This window comes from Phyllobates terribilis, unplaced genomic scaffold, assembly GCF_046119375.1.
Source record: "Phyllobates terribilis strain yellow unplaced genomic scaffold, ASM4611937v1 Scaffold_9__5_contigs__length_417890890, whole genome shotgun sequence".
In the NCBI taxonomy this organism is placed as follows: Eukaryota; Metazoa; Chordata; class Amphibia; order Anura; family Dendrobatidae; genus Phyllobates; species Phyllobates terribilis.
In genome coordinates, this window is record NW_027362769.1 from 38287563 (window position 1) to 38311054 (window position 23492).

The window sequence follows — 23492 nt, forward strand, 5'->3', positions numbered from 1 at the left end:
GAATTGCTCTCTCCCAGCACCCCCGTCATTGCTCTCTCGCAGCACTCCCATCAGTGCTCTCTCCCACCACCTCCATCATTGCTCTCTCTCAGCACCCCTATCATTACTCTCTCCCAGCACCCCCCTCATTGCTCTGTCCCAGCACCCCCATCATTGCTCGGTCCCAGCACCCTCATCGTTCCTCTCTCCCAGCACCCCCATCATTGCTCTCTCCCAGCACCCCCATCATTGCTCTCTCTCAGCACCCGAATCATTGCTCTGTCCCACCACCCCCATCATTGCTCTCTCCCAGCCCCCATCATTGCTCTGTTCTAGCACCCCCATCATTGCTCTGTCCCAGCACCTCCATCATTGCTCTCTCCCAGCCTCCCATTATTGCTCTGTCCCAGCACCTCCATCATTGCTTCTCCCATCACTCCCATCATCGCTCTCTCCCAGCACCCTCATCAGTGCGCTCTCCCAGCACCCCCATCATTTCTCTGTCCCAGCAGCTCCATCATTACTCTCTCCCAGCCCCACATAATTGCTCTCTTCCAGCCCCCCACCACTGCTTTGTCCCAGCACCCCATCATTGCTCGCTCCCAGCACCCCCATCATTGCTCTCTCCCAGTAACACGTCATTGCTCTCCCCTTCCCCACCATCCCCATCATTGCTCTCCCCAGCCCTATCAGCCCTATTATTGCTCTTCCCAGCCCCATCATTCCTCTCCCCAGCCCCATTATTGCTCTTCCCAGCCCCATCAGCCCCATTATTGCTCTTCCCAGCCCTATCAGCCCCATTATTGCTCTTCCCAGGCCCATCATTCCTCTCCCCAGCCCCATCAGCCCCATTATTGCTCTCCCCAGCCCCATCATCCCATCATTCCTCTCCCCAGCCCCATCAACTCCATTATTCCTCTCCCCAGCCCCATCAGCCCCATTATTGCTCACCTCAGCCCCACCATCCCATCATTGCTCTCCCCAGCCCCACCATCCCCATCAGTGCTCTCCCCAGCCCCATCATTCCTCTCCCCAACCCCATCATTGCTCTCCCTAGCCCCACCATCCCATTATTCCTCTCCCCAGCCCAATCAACTCCATCATTCCTCTCCCCAGCCCCATTATTGCTCTTCCCAGCCCCATTAGTCCCATTATTCCTATACCAAGCCCCATCACTCCTCTCCCCAGCCCCATCAGCCCCATTATTCCTCTCCCCAGCCCCATCAGCCCTCTTCCCAGCCCCACCTTTGCTCTCCCCCCATCTCCCCTCCCCATCATTTCAGTAAAAAAAGCAAAAAAAAACAACAACTTACCTCAGCTCGCTCCACTGCAGCTGCATCCTTCTGGTTGCCGGCAGCTTTCTTCCTGACCCAGGCGCGCGCTGCATGATGACGTCATCAACCTGCGCGCGCCTAGGTCAGGGAGGAAACAGAGGACGAACCCTCCAGCTCCGCTGCTATTCTCCTCCAGACAGCAGCGGAGCTGCAGGGATCGCTCCCTGACCGCCGCGTGCAGGGAGCAGCTGCACCTTGCGGGCCCCTTGGTGCAGCTGCATGGTGGGGACCCGGCGCTGCTGCACTGGCAGCGATATGTCCACCCCTGAACTGCTATGGGGCCCCCCCGGCTCACGGGCCCCATAGCAGTCGCGTGGTCTGCCGCCATTGGCGGTATGCCACTGTCTGCATGCCCTCAGGAGCAGCCTGTATATTAGATTGTAAGCTCCTCTTGAGCAGGGTATATTTGACTTTTCCTTCCCACCCAGGGTCGGCTCTCCTGAGCTTATAATAAATGCAGATTTACAGCAATATGCAGCAGGACAGACATGATCCAGGGAAATATCCGATCGCCATAACTGGGGTCAGGAAGGAATTTTTTCCCCTCCTGAGGCAGGACTCTCCGGGGGGTTTCTTCGCCTTCCTCTGGATCTTTGGGTCCAGTGGCTCTCAGCCGGTCCTCAATGACCACAGCCAGTTCTGTGGTCTCTATGGGGTCTGACCTGAGAGTCATTGCGATCATTGTTTAATTTATTAAAGGGCTTATTGCTATTCCAATAAAAAATATAAAGAAAGAAAATAGAAGTATCATGTGAGGTTTTTTGTCTTGATTTTTTTTACATAGTTACAATGATGGGAGTGATCATTACTACCCTCAATACTCCACAAGTAGATCCAGGAATTATGGGGGTGCCATTTACAGATGGCAGACTACAAATATCTCCACCCATTGTGGTATCATAATGTCAGCTCCTGTCCCAAGTTACATTACAACTGTTATGGGGGCCGATCTCTGTGATGGGGGCAGGGCACTAAAATAGTATATGTCCTACACAAGAAACTATCTGATGGAAGGCTGAAGACTGAAGGTTACAGAGCCGCCGAACACAAGAGACCTAAGCAGTGTCGGACTGGGGGGTCAAAGGCCCACCAGTAACCATCTCCAGGACCCCACTTTTCAGCGACATGCAAATGTGACATCACAATTTTATATAACAATGAACTGGGTAGATTGTTATATGAATAAGATGCTGCCTTTGTCTGTACATAGTGATTCAAGTATATTGTGCTAAACACTGCTCATATACGAGGGTGGTGGCCACTCCTGCACAGGGGCCCACCGGAGGATTCTCCTGTTCTCCTGTGGGTCAGTCCAAGCCTGGGCACAATCATAATTGTACAAAATATTAAATCAAAATACAAATATAAGGTGCAATAACACATAGTAAAGCATTTTGTTGCCCTTTTATTGCTATTATTTAAATATCCCATATAATAAATAGAACAAGATTGGTTGGGATAGTCATTTCCACCAATATTTCGGACATTTCTATATTACACATGGGGCCTTGTAAGATATTACTTTAATCTAACAGGAGTAAACATAAAACTCCCATACTTACAACCAAGGTGTGTTTAGTTCTGTCCATTAACATGGTTGCAATCATTTGAAAGTAAATTACTGCCATTTTGTAACAATTTGTCACAGACAATTTTATCCCAATTCTTTGTGTTATTTCTCATTTCCAGCATAAAACTGTAAAATGGCAAATACGTCTAAAATATATTTCCATTCTATGTGATAGACCATCCTGTTAGGTTAACAGACTTATTGGTGAATGTTTTCATAAAAAAAAAAGAATTGTGAAATTATCTGGGTAAAGCCATAGCACAGTAATATGTTATGTTAGACGTTTTGAAATAACCCCCGCTCCAAACATTTACCATCAAATTGTCCAAACAAATCATGACACAAAATTACTTCATCTAGAGATTTTCTCAGTGAAAAAATATAACACACATGAGCTGGAAAACTAATTGTTCAGCCACGTAAGAAAAGGTTGTATATGTGGCTTGTGATAATATCAAAGTGCTGAGGACAAGTAGTAAGACTATGTTCACATGTTGCATTTTTGCTGCATATTTTTCTACAGGCAAAACCTTCTCTCTTGTAGTAAAGAAGCAACATACAAAAGAAGGTTTTGGTGCATTTTTAGTGCATTTTTTGTTGCATTTTAAGTTAGTTTTAGGCTGTGTGCCCACGTAGCATTTTTCAAGCGTATATGCTGCGGAATTTCCGCAGCGTAAACGCTTGAAAAACGCATGTATATCCGCACCCCATGGTCCCCAATGGGATTCCGCAAGTTCTATGCACATGCTGCGGATTTTTCCGCAGCGTTTATGCCGCGTTCAAAAATCCGCAGCATGTCATTTAATTTTGCGTTTCCGCAAGCGGAATTGCCTTTGTCCAATGCATAAAAAACGCAAGGCAATTCCGCATGTGGAAAACGCGTGATAAACGCGTGAAAAATGCGCGATAAACGCGTGCGGAATTCCGCATGCGTTTTTCCGGGAGAGGACTTGCATTTATGCAGCAGAAATTTTCTGCTTCATAAATGCAACGTGGGCACATAGCCTTACTCACCAAAAACGCAGCGAAAATACAACAAAAATGCAGGGTTGTGTTTTTTTCCAGCGTTTTTACACTTTCTCATTGGTTTCTATGTTGAAAACATGCTACAAAAACAGTGAAGGAATTGAAATGCTGAAGATTTAAAAAAAGCAGCAGTTTCCAATTCAGTCAGGAAAACTAAAGCAATTGTGTGAATGAGATTTAAGAAATATCATATAATTTACGGGTACTGTAAAAAGCAGCTTTTAATTTATGTAAAATAAAATGCAGCAAAAATGCAACGTTTGAACACAGCCTAAGGAGATCAGAAGAAATCAAGCTAAATAAGGGACACGTTTAAGCCCAAGCACAGAGAAAGGAAGATAAAGCTGGAATGATATAGGAATGGGTGGGAAACAATGGTACCATGCAGGTTCTGTATAATAAACATATATCTGAACGTAGAAGGCTTTTTACTATTAATTCCCAGAGCCTTTGCTACATTTTGGCCCCTCTACCTAAAGAACCCCTGACCCCACATAAGTTGGGCCCCCTTCCACACAGAGCATTTACCCCCGATAGATTGAATCCCCTTGCCTCCATGGGGAAGGTATGGGACACTACGGGCCTGATTCATCAAAGCTTTCTTGTGAGAATTCTGGCATAAATGTTTTGATAAGTTGAAATATGTAGGCGCGACTCAAAGGTGCGCCTACATTTTGGGAATTTTGCACACCAGTTTCTCCCAGCTCTACAAAAATAGACAAATCTGGGGCAGGACAAGGGGTTTGGTGGGGGCGTGATGCCATAGCTCATCTAATTCATGATTAGCTGTAGCGTTCTGTACTTGAGAAATCTCACTTCAGTACCTGACTGGAATGAGATTTCTGGCATAGTGTATGGAGGCCATTTGTAATGTTCCAGATTCATGAAGAAGCTTGCACTTTTTCATGAATCAGGAGGGTCTGAGTCCAGCATGCCCCCACATCAAGACAACCGAGAACAACGCAGATCTTGATGAATCAGGCCCTCTGTTTTGACTGTAAATTCCTCAACACAAACCTACTAAATGAGGCATGGTGGACGTTCAATGGTTTTCTATGCCATAGAAAAATAATATTATTGTAACATTTTTGCTCTGTATGTACAGTATAAGTATAATTCTATGGTTTTACCATTCAGGACATAATAAAAAAAAGCATCTACTTCTTAGAAGGTCTTAAAATTAGGTAAATTTAACCTGAATAAGATGAATAACAAGAACAAATTACACCAGGTTCTTACTGTAAGAGGACATACAATGTAATATATTGGTTGATAGGAAGTAATACTAGGTTTCAATGAAGAATGATGGGCGAGCACAGAATTAGTGGACACAGAGAACGTGACTGTATGTATGTTCTGCTTCAGCTGAAGTAAAGATATGTAAGAAATTACAACATGATCTGTGTGGGCTTAAAGAGAACATGTCAGCTTGGAAATAGCCTATTTACCTGCAGGATAGAATTAATGAACTTATCTCCTCCCGAGAGCCGCCGGCTTTCAGTCGTAGGGGCTATATTAAACTTTGAGCGGCGACTGCAAGCCCGCCTTGGCATGTTGCTCTGCAGAGCATCTGTGCATAGCAAGCTCTGCAGAGCCAATTGTGAAGCAATGTGCCAGGGCAAGCTTACAGTCACCGCTCACAGCTTAGTACAGCCCCTACGACTGAAAGCCGGCGGCTCCACAGGGGAAATAAGTTAATTTTCTCTTGGTAGCCGCATTTTCAGTAAGGCTTCCAGGAAGCATTGTAACGCTATTAACCTGCATATCAACTCTATATGTGCAGGTAAATAGTATTTTCCAAGATGACATGTTCCTTTTACTCTACAATTATAAATCAACTGTGTTTGGTGTTTTCTTGGGAATACATTCATGGAGATAATAGACAATGTAAAGAATCATTTACTTCTTACCCAGCTCTGCTCATATTCTAGAAACCGTTCTGCCACATCTTCACTTTCATACAGAGAAAAACCTTCCCTTTTTGCCTGCTGATACTCCATCCGTAGCTGCTGGATACGGTCTACATTCCCAGATGTGGAGTGGCCACTAAAAAATAAAACCAAGGCATAAAATGCATATTTATAACCAGGCTGTCTGAAAGGTATTTTTTGCTCCAATGCAAATTGTTATTGTTTACAGACATTATTTGCAATGAAGCCTGTTACCATCTGGATGTTGAATAATGCTTATATTAGGAGTTTAACTGCTGCAGAATAAAAATGAGTAATTCAGACAATGAAAATATTCCGTAGCTTATCTATAAACGAGATAGTCATGAATATTCAGTATTATGAAACAATGGTGCAAATAGCATTCCCACTGCCCAACAGCAAAAAGAATCCTGGGTTAGCAGAGACAAAAAATTATAAATCTTCATAGAAGTCAACACCTGCACGGAAGCAGTTTCTTCATGCACAGAAAGCAAATTTTGCTGTAGTCTCCAAAGGGATAGGAATGAAAACAACCCATTTCCCTCTTGGCAGCCAGCAGTGCAGAATCATCTATCTTTTATTTGCTGGTCTGTGGTTAGATTTCATCATTCATATGCACCTTGTGCTTTTACATAATGACCTTTTCCAACCCACAAGCAACAAGTTTTGTGCTTTAGTTCTAGAACTGCAAACACACCCCAGTAGCGGTGGGGGAAAAAAAATAAATAAAATATATATATATATATACAGTACAGACCAAAAGTTTGGACATACCTTCTCATTTAAAGATTTTTCTGTATTTTCATGACTATGAAAATTGTACATTCACACTGAAGGCATCAAAACTATGAATTAACACATGTGGAATTATATACTTAACAAAAAAGTGTGAAACAACTGAAAATATGTCTTATATTCTAGGTTCTTCAAAGTAGCCACCTTTTGCTTTGATGGCTGCTTTGCACACTCTTGGCATTCTCTTGATGAGCTTCAAGAGGTAGTCACCGGAAATGGTTTTCACTTCACAGGTGTGCCCTGTCAGGTTTAATAAGTGGGATTTCTTGCCTTATATATGGAGTTGGGACCATCAGTTGTGTTGTGCAGAAGTAAGCGCTGAAGATCTTCCAATTTCGTTTAACTTTGACAGAGTTAAAAAATCTCAGTCAATTTTGCACTTTTACTGTCCGCTTATACTTGAAGGCTTCGTACCTGTGTCAGATCCCAGCCACATCACTGCGAAATGACTTGACATTACTGAGAGAACTAGTAGCATACAAAGAAATCAACGCGCTTGTTGATGAGGCAGCGCATTTTTTGACAGTACGCTTCCAACTGCAGAAAAGGTTGAGATGGTGCTGGCTCTGCAGAAGGAAGGCAACGATGTTTTCTCACCTCGCATGCAGCTGGCCAAAGACTGTGTGTCACCCAAGAAGCTTCATCACTTCATGTCGTCCAACACAAAAAATCTGTTTGTTGCACTGGAAATAAACCAAGATTTTCTTCATCAAGATCCTTGTCTGTGGCACACTAATGCAAGTTACATTGATGCATCCTCAAAAGTCGCCAGATTGAAAATCGTGAATGATGCCGCCAAGTTCTCCACTCATGAGTACATTCAATTCATCACTGAGCATTCAAGAAGACCAGAATCAGTTTATTCTTCAGTGTATGGAGAAGCATCGCCATACATCACTATCCTGAACCAAATAAAGCGTGTTTCGTTAAAAAAGTGAAACTGTTAAAATACTGTAAAATTGTACATTTACTTTGTTACAAGACATTTATTACAAATAATTGTTAGGCCGAAACACAAAAGCAGTGTGTGAAAAATTAAGTACACTCTTTGACAAAATAGCTTGTAGAACCGTCTTTAACAGCAATAATTGAAAGTAATGGTTTTCTTTATGACTATCAGTCTCTCACATCATTCTGTGGGAATTTGGCCTACTTTTCTTTACAACATTGCTTAAGATTATTGAGATTTGTGGGCATCCATTATTGCATATATTTCATCGTCCATGTTCACATGTACACTGATTTTTTTTTTTTTTTGCAAGTTTTTTTAACGGTCCTCTCCAAAATCCTCATACAAAATTGTTTCAACAACTCTTGGAAAACTTCTAATTATTTTTATGGGTAAACTACTTTGCTGTTCATATAAGGATTGATTTTTTTTTAGTTTTATTTTATTCTGAAGAGGTTTTAAAAATGCATGATGAAAAAAAGTTTGTGCATGTCACTTCTTTGAATAGGATCCAGAACTAAATTGCTCCAAACCAGGCACTGTTCAAAAGAAATCAAAAGGCTGCAAACAATGTTTCAGAGAAAAAAAACTCTACCACAACTCTTCAAAACTGCTTCAGAAAACTTTTCAGGAAAAAATGAACTCCTCTAAAAACTCACCAAAAAAAAGTTAACTTAAGTGGTTTCTGCTTCAAAAACTTAGTTTTTGAAAGCATAAAAAAATTTGGCGTACACATCATTAGGGCCCCACCAAAGCATTTCAAGTGGTTGAGGTCTGTACTTTGATTATTGGGCTATAGCAACACCTTGATACTTTTTGTTTTTGCCATTCTTATGTAGATTTGCTGGTGTGCTTGGGAGCATCGTTCTGTTGCATGATCAATTTTCAGCTTTTGGATAGATGGCCTCAGATTTTTCTCTAGAATACTTTGGTAAAAGGAGGAGTTCATGGTTGACTCTGTCTGCAATGTACCCAATCCTTTGGCTGCAAAACAAGTCCAAATCATCACCTTTTCACCTCTGTGTTTAACTGATATGTTGTGTTCAGTTTTAGCCAAATATGTTGCATGGCATTATGGCTAAGCATCTTCACTTTGGTCTTGTCTGTCCAAAGGACATTGATCCAGAAGTCTTGTGGTTTGTTCAGATGAAACTTTGCAAACTTTAGCTGTTCTACTACATTCTTTTTAGAAAGAAGAGGCTTTCTTCTTGCAACTCTACCAAACAAACATTACTTGTTTTTTCTTTTTCTGATTCTATTTGAAGGAATTTGAACAGTTACCATGCTGAGGCCATTAGAATCTTAAGTATAACTTTTTTTTTTCTATTTTATCTGATTATTGAACAATTTTACCTTGCGGTGAATTTGCTGGAACAACTACTCCTGGGAAGATTGTTAACTGTCTTGAATGTTTTCCACTTTTGAATAATCTTTCTCACTCTAGAATGATGCACTCCAAAATGTTTGGAAATGGCCTTAAAACTCTTCTCAGGTTGAGGGGCAGAAACAATTTCTTCTCTTAGATCATAGCTGATGTTGTTCCTCTGTGACAATGTGATAACACAAGTCTGAATGCTCCAGACCAGCAAGCTGCCAAAACGTCTTCTTTTATAAAGGTAATCACACTTGCTGTTGAACAGTTAATTAAGGGCATTTGATTAGCAGCACCTGCCTACAACTCATACTCTCAGGGCCGCAATCAGGGAATTACTGCCCTTACTAGCGTATGGGGCCCGGTGAGCAGAGGGTTCCAGAAACGCCCCCCCCCTCTTTCTGCTTCTGCTCACCGGACCCCAGCGAACTGAATTTTCTCTATAAAAGCTTTTATTGTGTAAAAGCGCCAAAACTTAAAAAATGCTATAAATGTGGCACCGCTGTAAAAGTACAGACCTGAAGAATAAAGCTACCTTATCAATTTTACCACACGCAGAATGGCATAAAAAAAAAAAAAAAAAAAAACAATTCCTGAATAGAGATGAGCGGTGTTCGACTAGAACTGTTCGCCAATCTCAAATTCGAGCTGTTTTGGGCGGTGTTCGAGTTGTTCGACGAACCCGAACGATTTGCAAAAAATTCGGCTGTTCGAGGTTATGTTCGATAACTGTTCGTGCACCAAAAGCGTGTCCTGCATGTCTGGCGCTATTTAGAGCACCAATCATGCAGGGATTGTCTGCCACTCACTGTAATGCCACAGCCATGGTGGTTGTGGCATTACAGTGATTGCCCAAATCGATGGGAACAGTGCCAACAGTGAAACATGAAAAGCCGGCAATTCAGTAGCGGCATACACCGGTACCCGACAATTTAGAACCGAAAGAATAGAGCTTCACACATAGATTAGATAGATATAAACATGTCAGCCACATATATACGAAGTACAGTGAAAGTGCTGCTTACTGTACTTGTCATTTAGCGTAAAGGATTTATCAAAAAAAATATTAGTGTTTTCGTGCACCGTCTCTTTAAAAAAGCCGGCCGGCAATTCAGCAGCGGTACCCGACAATTTATAACAGACAGAATAGAGCTTCACACATAGATTAGATAGATAGAAACATGTCAGCCACATATATACGAAGTACAGTGACAGTGTTGCTTACTGTACTTGTCATTTAGTGTAAAGGATTTATCAAAAAAAATAATAGTGTTTTCATGCACCGTCTCTTTAAAAAAGCCGGCCGGCAATTCAGCAGCGGTACCCGACAATTTATAACAGACAGAATAGAGCTTCACACATAGATTAGATAGATAGAAACATGTCAGTCACATATATATGAAGTACAGTGATAGTGTTGGTTACTGTACTTGTCATTTAGTATTAAAATAAAGGATTTATTATTAAAAAAATTGGCGTGGGGTTCCCCTTAATTTTAGGCTCTAGCGGAGGTTAAGCAGACGGCTGGGGCAGATGTTTGAAGCCTGGGAAGGGGGTAATACCCACGGAGCTTCCCAGGCTATTAATATCAGCCCCCTGCTGAATACATAGCCTTTACTAGCTATTAAAATGGGGGACCCCCCCAAAAAAATGACGTGGGGTCCCCCCTAATTTAATAGCTAGCAAAGGCTAGGCAGACAGCTGGGGGCTGATATTAATAGCCCAGGAAGGGAGCCATGAATATTGGCCCCCTCCCAGGCTAGAAACACCAGCCGTCAGCCGCCCCAGAAATGGCGCATTCATAGGATGCGCCAATTCTGGCACTTAGCCTCGCTCTTCCACGCTGCCCTGGTGCGGTGGCAGGGGGTAATAGGGTTGGGGTTGATGTCAGCTTATAATGCCAGCTGACATCAAGCCCAGGTTAGTAATGGAGAGGCGTCTATAAGACACCCCCATTACTAACCCCATAGTCAAAGTTAAAAAAAACACAAACACCCAGAATAAAGTCCTTTAATTGAAATAAAGACACAATCCTTTATTGTTCTAAATTAAACCATACTTACCGTCACGCCCATTCCAGCTGAAGCCAACGATCTCCTGCAATAAAAGAAAAATAATAAAGCAACCTCATCCTTACCTTTCCATGGTTCCCACGACAGCTTCAGCTCTGCTACATCGAGATGACAGGCTGGACCGCAGCAGAACGCTGCCATCCAGCCTCTCATCCCGCAGACACTGAGAAGCGCAGGCTTGCTTGCGCTGCTCAGCGTCTCTCTGTGACGACATCCAGATGAATGAACTCGGCTCACCTCATGCACGTCACTGACAGCGTGGGAAAATTCTCACGCTGAAGCGGTGAGTGCAGGAGAATTCTCCCACGCTGTCAGTGACGTGCATAACGTGAGCTCATGTCCAATGAACTCAGCTCACCTCCTGCACGTGGGAGAATTCTCCTGCACTCACCGCTTCAGCGTGAGAATTTTCCCACGCTGTCAGTGACGTGCATGAGGTGAGCCGAGTTCATTGGACATGAACTCGGCTCATCTGGATGTCGTCACAGAGAGACGCTGAGCAGCGCAAGCAAGCCTGCGCTTCTCAGTGTCTGCGGGATGAGAGGCTGGATGGCAGCGTTCTGCTGCGGTCCAGCCTGTCATCTCGATGTAGCAGAGCTGAAGCTGTCATGGGAACCATGGAAAGGTAAGGATGATGTTGCTTTATTATTTTTCTTTTATTTCAGGAGATCGTTGGCTTCAGCTGGAATGGGCGTGATGGTAAGTATGGTTTAATTTAGAACAATAAAGAATTGTGTGTTTATTTCAATTAAAGGACTTTTTTCTGGGTGTTGTGTTTTTTTTAAATACTTTACTAGAAATTCATGGTGGTCATGTCTAATATTGGCGTGACCCCATGAATTTCGGGCTTAGGGCCAGCTGATAATGCCAAGCTGGCCCTAACCCCTTTATTACCCAGTGAGCCACCGCATCAGGGCCCTGGATGAGTTGGGTACAGCGCCAGAAGATGGCGCTTCTATGAACGCGCCATTTTCCGGGGTGGCTGCGGACTGCAATTTGTAGCGGGGGGGGGGGCCCAGAAAGCTTGGGCCTCCCTGCTCTGCGGATTCCAGCCCCCAGCTGCCTAGTTGTACCTGGCTGGACACAAAAACAGGGCGAAGCCCCACGTCAATTTTCTTTAAATTATTTCATGAAATAATTAAGAAAAAAAGGGCTTCCCTATATTGTTGTGTCCGGCCAGGTACAAATAGGCAGCTGGTGGTTGGGGGCAGCCCGTTCCTGCCTGCTGTACCTGGCTGGACACAAATATAGTGCGAAGCCCCACGTCAATTTTTTTTAAATTATTTCATGAATTTCCTGAAATAATTTAAAAAAATTGAAGTGGGGCTTCGCACTATATTTGTGTCCAGCCAGGTACAGCAGGCAGGAACGGGCTGCCCCCATCCACCAGCTGCCTATTTGTACCTGGCCGGACACAACAATATAGGGAAGCCCTTTTTTTCTTAATTATTTCATGAATTTCATGAAATAATTAAAAAAAATTGAAGTGGGGCTTCGCACTATATTTGTGTCCAGCCAGGTACAGCAGGCAGGAACGGGCTGCCCCCATCCACCAGCTGCCTATTTGTACCTGGCCGGACACAACAATATAGGGAAGCCCTTTTTTTCTTAATTATTTCATGAATTTCATGAAATAATTAAAAAAAATTGAAGTGGGGCTTCGCACTATATTTGTGTCCAGCCAGGTACAGCAGGCAGGAACGGGCTGCCCCCAACCACCAGCTGCCTATTTGTACCTGGCCGGACACAACAATATAGGGAAGGCCTTTTTTTCTTAATTATTTCATGAATTTCATGAAATAATTTAAAAAAAAGTACGTGGGGCTTCGCCCTATTTTTGTGTCCAGCCAGGTACAACTAGGCAGCTGGGGGCTGGAATCTGCAGCGCAGGGAGGCCCAAGCTTTCTGGCCCCCCCCCCCCGCTACAAATTGCAGTCCGCAGCCACCCCAGAAAATGGCGCGTTCATAGAAGCGCCATCTTCTGGCGCTGTACCCAACTCATCCAGGGCCCTGGTGCGGTGGCTCACTGGGTAATAAAGGGGTTAGGGCCAGCTTGGTATTATCAGCTGGCCCCAAGCCCAAAATTCATGGGGTCGCGCCAGTATTAGACATGACCGCCATGAATTTCTAGTAAAGTATTTAAAAAAAACACAACACCCAGAATAAAGTCCTTTAATTGAAATAAAGACACAATTCTTTATTGTTCTAAATTAAACCATACTTACCATCACACCCATTCCAGCTGAAGCCAACGATCTCCTGCAATAAAAGAAAAATAATAAACCAACCTCATCCTTACCTTTCCATGGTTCCCACGACAGCTTCAGCTCTGCTACATCGAGATGACTGGCTGGACTGCAGCAGAACGCTGCCATCCAGTCTGTCATCCCGCAGACACTGAGAAGCGCAGGCATGCTTGCGCTCCTCACTGTCTCGCTGTGACGGCATCCAGATGAGCCGAGGTCATGTCCAATGAACTCGGCTCACCTCATGCACGTCACTGACAGCGTGGGAAAATTCTCACGCTGAAGTGCTGAGTGCAGGAGAATTCTCCCACGCTGTCAGTGATGTGCATGAGGTGAGCTCATGTCCAATGAACTCAGCTCACCTCCTGCACGTCACTGACAGCGTGGGAAAATTCTCCTGCAATCAGCGCTTCAGCGTGAGAATTTTCCCACGCTGTCAGTGACGTGCATGAGGTGAGCCGAGTTCATTGGACATGAACTCGGCTCATCTGGATGTCGTCACAGAGAGACGCTGAGCAGCGCAAGCAAGCCTGCACTTCTCAGTGTCTGCGGGATGACAGGCTGGATGGCAGCGTTCTGCTGCGGTCCAGCCTGTCATCTCGATGTAGCAGAGCTGAAGCTGTCGTGGGAACTATGGAAAGGTAAGGATGAGGTTGCTTTATTATTTTTCTTTTATTGCAGGAGATCGTTGGCTTCAGCTGGAATGGGCGTGATGGTAAGTATGGTTTAATTTAGAACAATAAAGGATTGTGTCTTTATTTCAATTAAAGGACTTTATTCTGGGTGTTTGTGTTTTTTTTAACTTTGACTATGGGGTTAGTAATGGGGGTGTCTTATAGACGCCTCTCCATTACTAACCTGGGCTTGATGTCAGCTGGCATTATAAGCTGACATCAACCCCAACCCTATTACCCCCTGCCACCGCACCAGGGCAGCGTGGAAGAGCGAGGCTAAGTGCCAGAATTGGCGCATCCTATGAATGCGCCATTTCTGGGGCGGCTGACGGCTGGTGTTTCTAGCCTGGGAGGGGGCCAATATTCATGGCTCCCTTCCTGGGCTATTAATATCAGCCCCCAGCTGTCTGCCTAGCCTTTGCTAGCTATTAAATTAGGGGGGACCCCACGTCATTTTTTTGGGGGGGTCCCCCATTTTAATAGCTAGTAAAGGCTATGTATTCAGCTGGGGGCTGATATTAGTAGCCTGGGAAGCTCCGTGGGTATTACCCCCTTCCCAGGCTTCAAACATCTGCCCCAGCCGTCTGCTTAACCTCCGCTAGAGCCTAAAATTAAGGGGAACCCCACGCCAATTTTTTTAATAATAAATCCTTTATTTTAATACTAAATGACAAGTACAGTAACCAACACTATCACTGTACTTCATATATTTGTGACTGACATGTTTCTATCTATCTAATCTATGTGTGATGCTCTATCTTTCTGTTCTAAATTGTCGGGTACCGCTGCTGAATTGCCGGCCGGCTTTTTTAAAGAGACAGTGCATGAAAACACTATTATTTTTTTAAATAAATCCTTTACACTAAATGACAAGTACAGTAAGCAACACTATCACTGTACTTATTATATATGTGACTGACATGTTTCTATCTATCTAATCTATGTGTGAAGCTCTATTCTTTCTGTTCTAAATTGTCGGGTACAGATGCTGAATTGCTGGCCGGCTTTTTTAAAGAGACGGTGCATGAAAACACTATTATTTTTTTTAATAAATCCTTTACACTAAATGACAAGTGCAGTAACCAACACTGTCACTGTGCTTCATATATATGTGACTGACATGTTTCTATCTATCTAATCTATGTGTGATGCTCTATTCCTTCTTGTCTAAATTGTCGGGTACCGGTGTATGCCGCTGCTGAATTTGCCGGCCGGCTTTTTTAAAGAGAGTGTCTTCTGAGCAGTTTGTCAGCTTTTGGACACCTTTGCAGGTGTTTTCTATGTGTTTCTATGTGTTTTTGTTTGCCTGCCATTGGTTTTAACGGTGTTCGACGGTGTTCTAAGGTGTTCGACGAACAGTTCGACGAACAGTTCCTCGAACATCCCGGTGTTCGACGAACCGAACCCGAACACTATGGGGGTGGCTCAACACTATTCCTGAATTGCCGGTTTTTGTTCATTCTCCCTCCCCAAAAATTGGAATAGAAAGCGATCAAAAAATGTCATGTACCCAAAAATGGTACAAATAAAAACGTCAACTTGTCCTGCAAAAAACAAGCCCTTACATGACTGTCCCGGAGGAAGATTCCCTATAACAAGGCAGATGGCGACACTGGACGCCATCTGACCTGTCATCTGGCGGTGTCTGTCTTTTTAAAGTGTGCATAAAAGCGAGGTAGGCCGCAGTTTTGTGTACCTCTGAAAAAGAAGGACAACACTTAACAGAGGCCAGATGGAGTCCAGAATAACTCTGCTGCTCCATTATAGTGAATATATCTCCTGGGGGGTGTCACCTGAATCGCTCAGAGATTTAGATGGAAACTCCAAAATAAGTGCTCAGCATAGATCACAGGATAAGTGTGATCCAAAATGTTATGTAAAATGTTCCCAATAAAAGCTTCAAATCTATCCACAAAAAAAGCCACTCAGGTCCATCATCTGTCAATGGAAATATAGGGGGCTTCCACGTTACTGGTAGCACAAAGACTCTGGAAAAGTGAAATGGCTCCTCACCCACAAAAGAAATTCAGCAAATTCTGCGCTCCGAAAATCCAATGCCCCCCCCGCCCTTCTGAGCCGCTGTGTGTGCCTAAACTACATTTAGCATCTACATGTTTGGTAGGGATATAATTTCCAAAATAGGGTCACTTGAGGGGGGATTCTGCTCTTCCAGCACTTAGGGGCTCTGTATATGGAGTCTGCAAACTATTCTAGGAAAATCTGGGCTCCAGGAGGCAAACAGCTCTCCGTCCCTCCTGAGTCTCGCCGTGTGGCTAAGCAGTACTGTACAGCCACATATGAGGTATTTCTACATTCAGCAGAAGTTATGGGACAAATTTTGGTGCCAGTTTTATCCATTATCCCCATTTGAAAATGTAAAATATGGGGCAAAAACAATTTTTTTGCGATAACAATGTAATTATTTTTTCTTCACTGCCCAATGGTATAAAATTCTGTGACACACCTGTGATGTCAATATGATCACTGCACCCCTAGATGAGTTCATTGAGAGGTGTAGCTTGTAAAATGGGGTCACTTACGAGGAATTCTGCTGTTATGGCACCTCAGGGGATCTCCTAGTCATGGCACCCTCAAACCATAACAGTAAAATGTGCACAATAATATAGTGCTCCTTCCCTTCTGACCTTTGCACTATGCCTCAAAAGTAGTTCCCAATTACATGTAGGGTATTGGGGTACTCAGAAGAAATTGCAAAACAAAATGAGAGGTCAATTTTCTCCTGTTACCCTTGTGAAAATAAAAAATTTTGGGCTAAAAGAAAATTTTTGTGGAAAAAAAAATATTTTTTTATTTTCATGGCTCTACGTTATAAACTTCTGTGAAGTATCTGGGTGTTCAAAGTACTCACTACACATCTAGATAAGTTCTTTGAGAGGTCTAGTCTCCAAAATGGGGTCACTTGTGGGGGGTTTCTGCTGTTTAGGCACATCAGGGGCTCTCCAAATACTACATGGCGTCCGCTCTCAATTCCAGCCAATTTTGCATTCAAAAAGTCAAGGTGCTCCTTCCCTTCCAAACCCTGCCGTGTGCTCAAACAATGGTTTTCCCCCACATATGCGGTATCAGTGAACTCAGGAGAAATTGCACAACAACTTTTGGGGTCCATTTTCTCATGTTACCTGTAACGGGTCTGGGAGGCGGAACCTCTGAGCTACTATACAAGGGGGCGGTCCTTGTAAGGGAGCGGGTGGCGACCAGGGAAGACGGGCAGGCAGTCACAGCAGGTGACCGGGACAGTCTCTGAGTGAACGGGCTGGAGGTCACGGCAAGTGACCGGGACAGTCTCTGGATGAACGGGCAGGAGGTCATGGCAAGTGACCGGGGCAGTCTCTGGATGAACGGGCAGGAGGTCACGGCAAGTGACCGGGGCAGTCTCTGGATGAACGGGCAGGAGGTCACGGCAAGTGACCGGGGCAGTCTCTGGGTAAAGGGTAGGTACGACCTGTGATGGCAGAGCCTCCAGGTAGGCTAGCAGGCAGATGGTAGATGTGTGCTCCCAGGTGAGCAAGCGAGAGTCTCTGGAATGGCAGGTGGTCACAGCACGTGACGGCAGAGCCTCCAGGTAGGCTAGCAGGCAGGTAACAGGTGTGCGCTCCCAGGTGAGCGGGCAGGAGTCTCTGGAATGGCAGGTGGTCACAGCACGTGACGGCGGAGCCTCCAGGTAGGCTAGCAGGCAGGTAGCAGGTGTGCGCTCCCAGGTGAGCGGGCAGGAGTCTCTGGAATGGCAGGTGGTCACAGCACGTGACGGCGGAGCCTCCAGGTAGGCTAGCAGGCAGGTAGCAGATGTGCGCTCCCAGGTGAGCGGGCAAGCTGGTCCATAGACAGACTGACAGGAGTTGGAGGGCAGATCGTCGGACCTCAGGCTAGCAGGCAGGTATCAGATGTGCGCTCCCAGGTGAGCGGGCAAGCTGGTCCTTAGAAAGACTGACAGGAGTTGGAAGGCAGACCATCGGACCTCAGGCTAGCAGGCAGGTAGCAGGATATCAGGCAGGAATAAGACAGCAAGCTGGCAGGAATCTGGCAGGTAACTGGCAACGGGACCTGAGGGCTGAAGCAGAGTAGTGAACAGTGCAACAACATTGCTCGGGCACCTCCATTTTGGAGGAGGTGCCTTATATATGGTGAAGTCCTCCGGCCATTGGCCGGGGACTCCTTAGGACGGCGCGCGCGGCCCCTTTAAGAGGGAGGGAGCGCGCGCGCGCGCGCCCTAAGCACCGTGGCCGGGAAGGAGCGCGCGCTGCCAGCAGAGCGGGAGGAGGACGCCGGGCTAGCAGCAGAGAGGTGAGGGGAACAGCGTCCCTGCCTAGCAGAGGGCAGGGACGCCGGCGCTACATTACCCTTGTGAAAATAAAAAATTGAGGCTTAAAGTTCATTTTTGTGGAAAAAGTTAGATTTTTTTTATTTTCACGGCTCTACGTTATAAACTTCTGTGAAGCACCTGAGGGTTCAAAGTGCTCACCACACATCTAGATAAGTTTATTGAGGGGTCTAGTTTCCAAAATGGTGTCACTTGTGGGGGGTTTCCACTGTTTAGGAACATCAGTGGTTCCCCAAATGCAACATGGGGTCCGCTAAGTATTCCAGAACATTTTGAATTCAAAAAGTCAAATGGCGCTCCTTCCCTTTCGAGCCCTGCCATGTGCCCAAACAGTGGTTTTCCCCCACATATGGGGGATCGGCATGCTCAGGAGAAATTACAAAACAAATTTTGGGGTCTATTTTTATCTGTTACCCTTGTGAAAATAAAAAAACATTGAGTCTAAATTACATTTTTTGTGAAAAAAAGTTAAATGTTATTTTATTCTTCCTCATTGCTTCAATTTCTGTGAAGCATTTGAAGGGTTAATAAACTTCTTGAATGTGGTTTTGAGCTCCTTAAGGGGTGAAGTTTTTGAAATGGTGTCACTTTGGGGTATTTTCTGTCATAAAGGCCCCTCAAAATTTTGTTGGAAAAATGAGAAATCGCTGGTCAACTTTTAACCCATATAACTTCCTAACCCAAAATAATGTTGGTTCCAAAATTGTGCTGATGTAAAGTAGACATGTGGGAAATGTTATTCATTAACTATTTTGTGTGATATATTTCTCTGATTTAAGGGCTTGAAAATTCAAAGTTTGAAAATTGCAACATTTTCAAAATTTTTGCCAAATTTCTGGGTTTTTTTACAAATAAGCGCAAGTGATATCGAAGAAATTTTACCACAATCGTGAAGTACAATATGTCACGAAAAAACATTCTCAGAATCAGGGGAATACGTTGAAGCGTTCCAGAGTTATTAGCTCATAAATTGACAGTGGTCAGATTTAAAAAATAAGGCCTTGTCATTAACCTACAAAGTGGCACGGTCCTTAAGGGGTTAAATGGCTTTTCCACCAAGTTTACATCTGATATCTGTTCTATTCACAGTTTACATCGGCCTCTGCTAGTACTGCAAACAGCTGATGGGTGAGGCTCCAAGTATTGGATCCATGCCGATCTGATATTGATGATCTGACCCTTTCTGATCATTATTACTTATGTAACATAAAATGTAGTTTTTTTAAGTGGTGAAACTAGCTATAAAATAAGGAATTTATAGGAACAGATTTTCCTATAGGCACTGTAGGCCTGAACAAAAATGTACATATTACCATGCTAAACTTTGAGTCTTCATATGTAATATATGATTATATCTATGCACATTAAATAATAACAGGTAGTGATAGAAGGATACCTAATGGGCATGGAGAAGGCTATCAGCAGGATGTTTTATGGACTTACCAGACAAAGGTGCAAAAGGCCAAATACATATAGAGGATTCATTTTGTGAGGTAAAATATTTCCCTGCCTGTTTTTAATCAATATTTTACCTCACAAAATGAATCCTCTGCGATCCCCGGATGTAATGTCTGTATTGTCCTTTGCTTCCTCCCCCGCCCAGGAGATGTGGTACGTCCCGTACATGGTCAGACACAGACAATTATTAAAATGAATTTTTGTTTGTGGGAAAACCCCTTTAAGAGTGTGGGCCCCAGCTACCAGACCCTTCCTTATTAATGTCATTATCAAAGATAATGTTAGACCCATCAGAAACTAAACTGGAGAAACCGATCAATCATACCAAGGGTACATCTACATACAAACCGCTGAGGGAACATAACCTTTAACGCTTATAAAACAATGTCTGGAACAAGTGATCATTTCATTCTATACAACTTTCTTGATATGACCTGATACAGTCACCAATGAAAGAGTTAAACTGAATAATAAATTGGGAATTACACTGAAGTTATTTAAATGCTGGAAATTCATTTTAATACTTTGCATAAAAAATGGTGGAGTGAACCTTTTTCGGGATCTCCACCAATATGTTGAGCGAGTTTTATTCAATGTGGCAGATTTAATCTGAAGTCATTTACATTTATAGTAGAACAATGACTGACTGCATCTTTAAAAGGCCAAGCCTGCCTGAATTTACATACAATATCACATTTTATTGGTTATGATAAACAATAACATACCTATTATATTATTCTTCCTCACGTTCATGATGCATACCCACTCATATTATCTGTTGTATAGAGGCCGGGGGCAATAGTTTTGAGGTGAGATATGGTCAGCATACCAGATCTACCTATTCCCATTTTCCATGATTAATAATGGTCAATTCTATGTTAAGAAGCTGTAAGGCGGCGGTGTTCATGACGCGCCCCTGGGCCTGTGTCGCGCTGCGTTGCGCACGCGGGAGCTTACCCGGAGCCGGATCTCTTGAGGGTTGTAGTCTCGTGGCGGTGATCCGGCCTGTGCCCAGGGAGTCAGACTAAGTGGCGCTGTATCAGCGGTAGATGATGGACGACTACGCCACCCGTTGAATGCAGCTAAGGAGCTGGCTGCTGCAGGGCAGACCGCTGAGGCCGGTGGAAGGATGGTGCAGCGTGGATGGTATAACCCCCAACGGGAGGGGTATGGCCTCAGGGCAGCCGACGTGGATGATGGGGGTAGCAGGAACCACTCAGAGACGATGCGGTGTAGTTCAGGGTCTTTACTGGTGACAAAGATAGACCCTCCCGGAGTACTGGCTAGCGGTTGGGGCCTGGTCAGTCCTTGAGCAGATGGGATCTCCCCTGGCCAGGCGGAGTTGTAGGCCTCCCAAACTAACTGTACTCTTCTGGCTACCTTGCTAGAAGCGAGTATAAGTAGCCCACGTCCCTGAGTGTACCGTGTGGTGCTCACCCGTATGGCCGGTGACTCGGGGCCTTCTAGTAGCTTCCGCTCCACGACGGCGGTGCTGGTCCCATGCGTGTGACCGTGCCTTCGGGTTTCTTGGCCAGAGGACCTGAAATCCCCTGCCTGACGGATTCTGCTGCTGGGTAGGAGTTAGTCCCCACAGCCTCGGACTCCGGGTCCGGTAAGAAATCTTCTCAGTCAGGGCGAGCTCTGCAGCTGCCAGCCCCTGACTCTTTGTAACACTGCTCCCACAGAGCTCCTGTTGTTTCTTCCTATATCTGCTTCTCTGTCTCTACTTCTTCTCTACTCACTAACCCTGCCTCAGCCCTAGGTTTCTATAGGGGAAGTTCTTCCCCTCCCAGGACTGGGCAGGAGGTGTGGCATGCACAGGATCCCTGACCAAGAGACCTCCCACCTGCTCTCAGACATAACATTGCTTGTTACTGTGGAAACCAGACCCCTGGGGTGCCACAATCACACCATGCAGTAACTGAGGCAGTGACCCAAGCAAGTCCAACATAAACAGATTTATTCAGCAACTCACGGGTAAACAGAAAGTCCTCCGGTTCACAGCCGAGTTACCATGAGTCCTTAAACAACAATTCCCGTGGGCAACGGCCGCGCCGGCCGCTCAGAGCCTGACGGGTGCAGAGCCTTCCCAGGAGTGGGTTCAGCTACACATAGGCCCGCCAAACTTTCCTGCTATGTTTCTAGCAGGTCCCAACATTGAACAACACTAATCCATAGTGCAAGGTTTTTAAAGGACCTGTGGCAAGAGCCACTGGAAAACCCGGGTTGGAGGGAGGAGGCCGCCCCACTGCCTTCCTGTAGCCTCCTCCAAGAAATGAAGGCCCTCCCAGGTTTTACTAATCTGCCTTAGCCAGATAGCCTGACCAGGTCTATGCTCACCTTCATTCCTGCATTGCAGCCGCAGGTGAGTTTGTGACTGCAATGCACTCCAATGGTTTTAATAGGTCTCTGTATACATTCTGGGGGAGATATAACGTCCCTCGTATACTATCCCGGTCACTGCCTCACAAAGTATAGTCATTAAAGGTGATTATTTGATATGTATGGAATCTGTTCATAATTCGATCCGTTTTGAAGCAGAAAATACTTGAACCCTGCTGCACTACCAAAACAGGACTGGAAGCATCTTCACAGATTGTGAGATGGCAATCTGGTATATGGCTTATGGTTAATGTTCCCATCTCATAACATTGTTATATAAGAAGGACTCATATCATATATTAGGGGTTATTTCCATTAAAAAATGTTTCAATCTATCAAACAGGTTTGAAGGATACTTTAGTTTCATATTATTGACTGGCTTATGGACAATCAGATGATCATCAGCATAAATTTTAAAGAGGACCTGTCACCAAGCTAAAAGTGGCCATTTTTTGCTCTTATTTTATTCTTACCACTCCCCTGAGTATTTTTTTTTAATTTGCCATAAGTTTCAGAGATACAGGCCTTTTTTTTTCAATGCTAATTTTTATGGTCTTTCCAAGGGGGGCAGTGCTCACACAGAGTAATAATGAAGATCAGCCAGAAGATACGCCCCAGAGAATCCTGTAAGCCATGCCCCCTTTGTATAGATCATAAAAATTAGCACTAAATAAAAAGACCCATATCTCTGGAATCGTATAGTAGATTTTTTTTTTTTTTAAAAAGTACTCATGGGAGCAGCAGGAATAAAATGTGAGCAAAAACGGTCACTTTTGACCAGGTGAAAGGTCCTTTTTAACCCCTTTAAAGCCCATGACATGCTAATACGTGTCTGTGCCCTGGGCTTTAAGAGCCTGACCCGTATTAGTACGTCATGGCGATCGCGCGCGCACACAGGCTGTGCGGGCGCGATCGCCGCTGGGTGTCAGCTGATTGTCACAGCTGACACCCGATACTATGTGCAGGGAGCGGTCCTGCACCGCTCCTAGCACATTAACCCCCGCAGTGCTGCGATCGAAGTCGATCGCAGCATTGCGGAGGCAAGGGGAGGTGATCGCCGATACTCACCTCCTCTTCCGGCTTCCAGCGCTGTCTGCCGCGGCTTCCCGGGTGTTGCCATGACGACCCGATGTCGTCATGACAACATCCAGGTCACTAGACAGCAGGAAGATAGTTTGGACATGCGCAGTGCATCTCCAAACAATCTTCTCCCTGTCCAGCGCTGACAGCCTGCATGGCACAGGGATGGTGCAGCATTCCTGTGCCATGCAGGCGATCAGAATAAAAAAAGTGAAAGTCCCATAGTGGGACAAAGTAAAAAAGTAAAAAAACTGTCTGAAAGTGAAAAAAAAATTTAAAAAAAAT

The 23492-nt window shown here is 44.7% G+C and overlaps 1 protein-coding gene across 3 annotated transcripts in view; it reads right to left on the reverse strand.

Annotated features, from left to right (window-relative positions):
- The window catches only part of PARD3B (par-3 family cell polarity regulator beta), a 2083049-nt gene that overhangs the window by 709139 nt on the left and 1350418 nt on the right, over window positions 1-23492 (reverse strand). For all 3 annotated transcript variants that reach the window (XM_073646400.1, XM_073646398.1, XM_073646401.1), the window contains one exon: window positions 5820-5955. In XM_073646400.1, the coding sequence (XP_073502501.1) occupies window positions 5820-5955 (136 nt within the window). The remainder of the gene's footprint in view (window positions 1-5819; window positions 5956-23492) is intronic.